This window comes from Alligator sinensis, unplaced genomic scaffold (genome assembly GCF_000455745.1).
Source record: "Alligator sinensis unplaced genomic scaffold, ASM45574v1 scaffold1186_1, whole genome shotgun sequence".
NCBI lineage: Eukaryota > Metazoa > Chordata > Crocodylia > Alligatoridae > Alligator > Alligator sinensis.
Window position 1 is genome coordinate 220,800 of NW_005843233.1, and position 6,042 is coordinate 226,841.

General features: G+C 63.3%; 1 protein-coding gene across 1 annotated transcript in view; it reads left to right on the forward strand.

Annotated features, from left to right (window-relative positions):
• Nucleotides 1-833: 833 nt before the first annotated feature.
• Nucleotides 834-6,042, forward strand: part of LOC102386397 — a 10,687-nt gene continuing 5,478 nt past the window's right edge. The window contains exons 1-4 of the mRNA XM_014526979.2: nucleotides 834-961; nucleotides 1,982-2,311; nucleotides 2,949-3,248; nucleotides 3,760-3,930. Of these exons, the coding sequence (XP_014382465.1) occupies nucleotides 877-961; nucleotides 1,982-2,311; nucleotides 2,949-3,248; nucleotides 3,760-3,930 (886 nt within the window). The 5' untranslated portion in view covers nucleotides 834-876. The remainder of the gene's footprint in view (nucleotides 962-1,981; nucleotides 2,312-2,948; nucleotides 3,249-3,759; nucleotides 3,931-6,042) is intronic.

Sequence of the window (6,042 nt, forward strand, 5' to 3'; positions counted from 1 at the left end):
CAGAGCTCTGCGGTGAGGCCTACACAGTCGGCCCCTGGGCACAGGCCACAGGGGCAGGCGTGGGAGCGACTCTGCCGACAGCATCAGGTCTGGGCATGGGGCTTTGGTGCCAGTGCGCCCCGGTGCAGGGGGCTGGGGCTGGGATGATTGGTGCTGCCCCCTGACTTGTCCCCGAATGGGCTTTCCCTGCTCCTGAGCCTGCCCTGGCAGTGCCCGGGCTGGGGCAGACACAGCCGGTCTCAGCTGCGTGCTCCTACCTCAGGCTGGGCAGGCCGGTCTCTCCTGTCCCACCACTCTGGTCCCTGCTCTTGAACAGAAGAAACCCCCCGTCCTTCCCAGGCCTGAGCCAGGAGAAGGGGCGCCCGTAGGTGCAAGTGCTGTGGAGCCCTTAGGGAAGCCAGGGGCTGAGGAGAGCCAGGGTCTCCAAGCCAGGGGCTGCCCTTTCTCTTAAATAAAGGGGATAAATACATCTGGTTCCTGGGGGTCCTGAGGAAGAGCTTTCCCTTTCTTCTTGTGCCCCCCACCCCAGCTCAGCACAGCCTTGGGGACCTCAGGCCTGGGGGAGGTCCTGGGACACGAAGACCTGGGTGGTGCGGAGGGACCAGACCCCAAGCAGCACACAGCCCCTCTGTGCTTTCCCCCCAGCCACGGAGAGAAGAGGGGGCCCCACATGCCACTGAGCTCGGGGCTGACCCTCCCCTGCTCTCCCCAGGCCTGTGGGCAGGGCTGGCCCCGCGTCCCGCAGCCCTGTGGGGTGGGGTAGGAGCAGCTCCAGCTTCCCGCTGCACCTTGGCCCTTCTCCCAGCCCCTCCCTGTGACTCCTGCAAAGTGAAAGTAGGAAGGCAGGCACAGGCATCCACGCAGGCAGGAGAGGAGATGGCGACTGTGGCAGGACGGACGGACGCCTGGGCTCTGCGCCTCGGGGGCCTGCTCCTGTTTCTCCTCGTCCTGGAGACGGCAGGTAAGTGTGGGGCTGGCAGGACTGGACTGGGCTGGTCTGGCTGTGTTCAGCCCTGGTTTCATGACAAAGATCAACTGCCCCTTTTCAGGGGGAGGCAAAGCTGTTCGTCAGGACCCCCAAGCAGCTGTGCTGGGTCTGCCTCTCCCACTAGGAGCCCTGCCGTCAGCCCTGGCGCCGCTTCCCAAGGGCACCTCTGGGCTGAGACAGGGGGTTTCCTCTTTTAATGAGGAGGGGTCCGAGTGCCCCAACGTATCCAGCAGCATGGCAGAGTCTGCTCCAGAACAGCCCGTCTTCCTGGGGTCTGTGGTTCCCTCTGTGCTCCCTTGGGCTTTACTCCGTCCTCCCTGGGGCCATTTCTTTCCTCTCTGTCTGCCCAGGGACCTTTGCTCCCATCCAGCTCTCTCAGATAGGGTTCCAGCCCTCCCCGGTTGGCCAGGAGTCTACTGGAATAGGCACCGATGTGCCTGTGGCTATTGAAAGCAATCCGGGAGATTGATATTGTGAACGGGTTGAACAGTATGATTAATAATGACATTACATTGTGTTGGGGGAAGAAATCTGCCAGAATAGCTTCAGTCAGAGTTGGCAACCCTACTCTCAGAGCCTCTCTCTCCTCAGGCCATGCAGCCACAGCTCCAGTAAAACAATTTTAAACAGTATACTGCCAGAGGGACAACACGCCCTCAGCGCCACGAGACATGAAGCAATGAGGGGCAGTCTCCAGGCCCTGCGGCCAGGCCCATGGTGCCCTCTGTGCCTGGGGTGAGCAGGGCATCGAGATGTCCTATAGAGGAGTCTTTACAAGCCCTGTCTTCAGTGCAGGCGGATCGCACTGAGCCCCCCAAAGGCAACATGCAGCTGGCTCGGCCTCCTCCGTCACCCCGGTGCAGGGGCAGCTGAGTGCTGGGACCAGAACAGGCCTGCAGCAGAGAAATCCCAGCAGCCCCGTGTTTGCAGAGAACAGCCCAGCTCTGGGTGGGCCACGGGGGCTCACGGCTGCTCCCACTTCCCCCCATGCAGGTTCCCAGCTGCAGGTGACCACGGTGCCCTCCTCCACGGCCCACGTGGGCTCGGGGGCCCTGCTGCAGTGCCGGTTCGATGTCGGGGGGCCCGTGGCCCTGGACTCCCTGCGGGTGACGTGGTATTTCTGGAAGAAGAAGGTGGCCTGGTACGAGCCGGGCAGGAGCCAGGCCCAGCCCGGAGCCAGCCTGCCGTCGGAGAAGGCGCTGCAGAGCGGAGACGCCTCCCTGTCGCCGGCCGTGGTGACTGTGTCAGACGGGGGCTTGTACCGGTGTGTTGTGGGGTACGGGGCGCAGCAGCACCCGGGGAACACCACCCTGCGCCTGCTCGGTGAGGACTTGAGATGGGCCCACGGGGTGGCTGTGACCATGCTGGGGCTGGGTGGAGGCTGAGGGCAGCACGTACAGGTGGACCCACATTATTAACGTCAATTAATAATGACATTACGCCATGTTGGAAAAAAAATCTCCTGGAATAGCTTCAGTCACAGTTAGCAAAGCTACATCCAGCTCTCCTGGAGCCTCTCTCTCCTCAGGCCCACACAGCCACACCTGCAATAAAACAATAAAAAAGTATACTAGATGAGGGACATCACTCCCCCAGTACTATGAAACATGAAGCCAGGGAGAAGCAATGGGGGGCATCTCCAGGCCCGGCTGCCAGGCCCACGCTGCCCTCTGCCCTGGGGTGAGCATGGCATCAAGACGTCCTACCCGGGAGGCTGCCTCTCAGCTGGGCACTGCCCCACTGAGGCCCCAGCACCTCCCTGGGGACTCCTGTAGGGAACAGAAACATCTCTGGATTTGTGCGCTCCACGTCCCTGTGTCTGACCCACCCTGGTTGTGCAGCTCGGGGATGGCAAGGCCTGGTACACCTGGCATGGCGGTGCAGTGCCAGTCCGCCAGCAGGGTGACTCACAAATGCCACATCCCAGGTCCCGCATGATGCAGTGACTCTCTCCTTCCAGCTGCCCCGACGATCTCCATCCCGAGAGAACCAGCTGTAGCCAATGTGGAGACCTCGCTCCTGTGCCACGTCGGGAGGTTCTTCCCCAAGGACGTGGACGTGGCGTGGCTGAGAGACGGGCAGGTCCTGGAGGGCTCCACCCGCTCCAGCCCCCAGACGAACCCGGACGGGACCTTCAACCTCACCCTGACCTACACCTTCACCCCCGCCCGCAGTGACGCCGGCAGTGTTTTCTCCTGCCGTGTCCGCCATGCGGCTCTGGGGCAGTCGCTTCAAGAGGACGTCCCCCTGGTCATCCCAGGTGAGTGCCTGTGCTGGGACCTGCCTGCCGCCCTGGCTCTGGACACTGAGGCAGTTCTCTTTCCCCCTCCCCAAGGCAGCACAGAGCTGCTCCAGGCCAGCGTGCAGGCAGCGCTGAGATGCAGATCAGCATGGTGTGGGGCTGCATTATGCAGTGGGAATGCCCTTTCCCTCCCGGACGCACTGGAGCACCAAGGAGCAGAGGGACGCAGGCTTGTAGGGGACTCCTGGGCTGCTGCATCCAGGCCCCTGCATTCCTGGTGCATGGAACCAGGATCTGCAGCATCCCAGAGCAACCCCTGGCCCATGACTGTGAGGGCAGCAGCTGGGGCACAAAGGATGCCAGGCCATGCAGCAGAGGTGGCCGCAGGAGAGACAAGGCCCTGCCCATGCCCTGCCCCTGCAGCCGCGGGGAGGAGGGGATTGCAGGTGGAGGCTGGCTTGGGGGTCTTGGGGAAGACCCTGCTCCCTTCAGAGCAATGGTGCAAGCAGAGCTCTGCCTTCTTCCATAGGTGGATTAACGCCCAGGCCTGGTGGGCACTGGCTCAGACGCCTTCTGCAAATGAGGGCCCCTCAGCAGCGAGAGGTGGGAAGCGCATATGCACTGCTAGCCAGAGGCAAACAGGTGGCCAGGAACCTGGCAGAAACCAGCTCCACAAACCAGCCGTCACCATGTGATAAAAGTAAGTCTGTGGAGGGGAAGAAGGGGCGTGGAGGTGGAAATCGAAGCTCCCACAACTAGAGATAGGGCTGAGGCAGGGGCAGGGGCAGCACTGCCGAGCCCCAGCCAGGGCAATGCATGCTTGGGGCAGGGAGCAAGACAGAGGTGCAGGTGGCTCATCCAAGGGGTTGGGTGGGGGAACGAAGGGTAGCTCCCTGGTACTGCATGCACTCCTGGGGGAGGTGTGGTGGGCATTCGCCCCCAAATTTGTGCATAGGGCAGAGGTGGGCTGCACTCTGTTTGCTCAGGTCTCTCTGCACCGCTGCCTTTGCCCCACACGTCCCCTGCCTGACCCAGCAAAATACTAGTCCAAGCATTCTAATATAATAAAAGCCGTGGCACTTCCAGCTGTGTCTGTCTGTCCTTAACGCCAACTGCACATGTGCCACCTGGAGCCTCACAGACAGCAGATACATAGGCGGAGGCAGCCAGGCCCAGGCTGTGCTCCCCGCTTGGGAAGCGGTCTAGGGAGAGACCCGGGGTGTGGGGCAGGGTGCGCTGCCATGTGGAGTGAGAGCATGGCTTGCGGCACTGCAGGGGGCATGGCATGTGGTGCAGGAGGGGTGGCACACCGCAGGGTGCCTCACGGGGAGTGGGTGCAGGGGGGTGCGGATAGTGTCTGCCACTGCAGCATGAGGCCACATGGCGGGGGGCCCCTGCCAGTCCCTGCGTGGCACACTGCAGCAGCACTGTGCACCCCACCTGCACAGCCTTGAGCCATACCTCACCTGCACCGGGAGTGCCCACTGCCCGTGGTGGTGGCACACACGGTGGCATGGAGGGGCATGGTGCATGGCAGGACATGGGCAAAGTGACCACAGGTGTGGGAGTGCCAGCAGCACCCACCAGCTGCACCACAGCACTGCGGGATGGGGAGCACTCCCCAGGTGGCAACATACACAAACACGCCACACACCCCCACACCAGAAGTGCCCGCCACCTGTAGCAAGCAGCCACGTGGCGAGCACCCCCCACATGCACGGCACCCTGCAGCCACATGTACACCACCCTGCACACCAGCCCCCTCGCAGGGAGTGGCCACCGGCTGCAATCGCAGGGCGCTCAGAGAGCGCGTGTGGCATGGGGTGCATGGGGGGGCGTGGCATGCAGCCACAGGGTGCCACACGAGGAGCGGGCATGGGGGGCTCAGACAGCACCCATCAGCAGAAGCATAGGGCTGCAAGCCCCTCATCCCCCCAAGCTATGCCCCCACTTGCCACACCCCCAGTGCGCCCTGCACCATGCCCTGGGGCCACGAGCCACATGCCCCCCATCAGCCCCAGCCTCACGACCCGGGGCCACTGCCCACAGCTGCAGCCAGTGGGAATTCCACAAGCCCCGCACCATGGCCGCTCCCCACGGCATGCCCCGTGGTCATGTGCCATGCCCTCCCTTCCCCCTTGAACCCTGTGCCGCACCCCAGGGCTGCTCCCCACCCCATGTGGCCTCAGCCAGTGGCTGCTCCCCCCACCATGGCTGCTCCCCACACCATGCCCCAGCACCACGGCCCCCCTGCACACCCTGCGCAACACCCAATGGCCACTCCCCGTGCCATGGCCGCTCCCCATGCCACGGCCCATGGCCGTGCGCCACTCCTCCACTCAGCCGACTGCCACGACCCCCTCGTGTGAAGCAGCAGACAGCGGGGTGGAGTGGGGCTGGACACAGAATGGCAGCAGGAGGAAGGCAAAGCAGGGCAGGATCCAAAGCAGCAGCAGCGGGGAGCAGGGCAGGACCTGGAGCAGCAGGCAGGAGAGTGGGGCTAGATCCAGAGCGGCAGGGGAGGGCGCGGAGCCGGACTCGGTATTCCATGCCCTGCCCCACTCCCCCTCCGGCCATCACGCATGATGGGCATGGTACTAGTTGAGGTATAAAAACCTTGAGGCAGGAAGGAGCCAGTGGAGGGAAGAAAAGAAATGCGTGGAAAGATAATCAGTAAGGTCTTTCTGCCCCTTTACCACCCCCCACCCCGGGCCACTCCTCAAGGGGCAGGAGAGGGTTTTGAGTCTGTTGAGTACAAAGTGCTGCAGGGCAGGAAGGAGATGGGGAGAGGGGAGGGGGAAGAGGGGGTCGT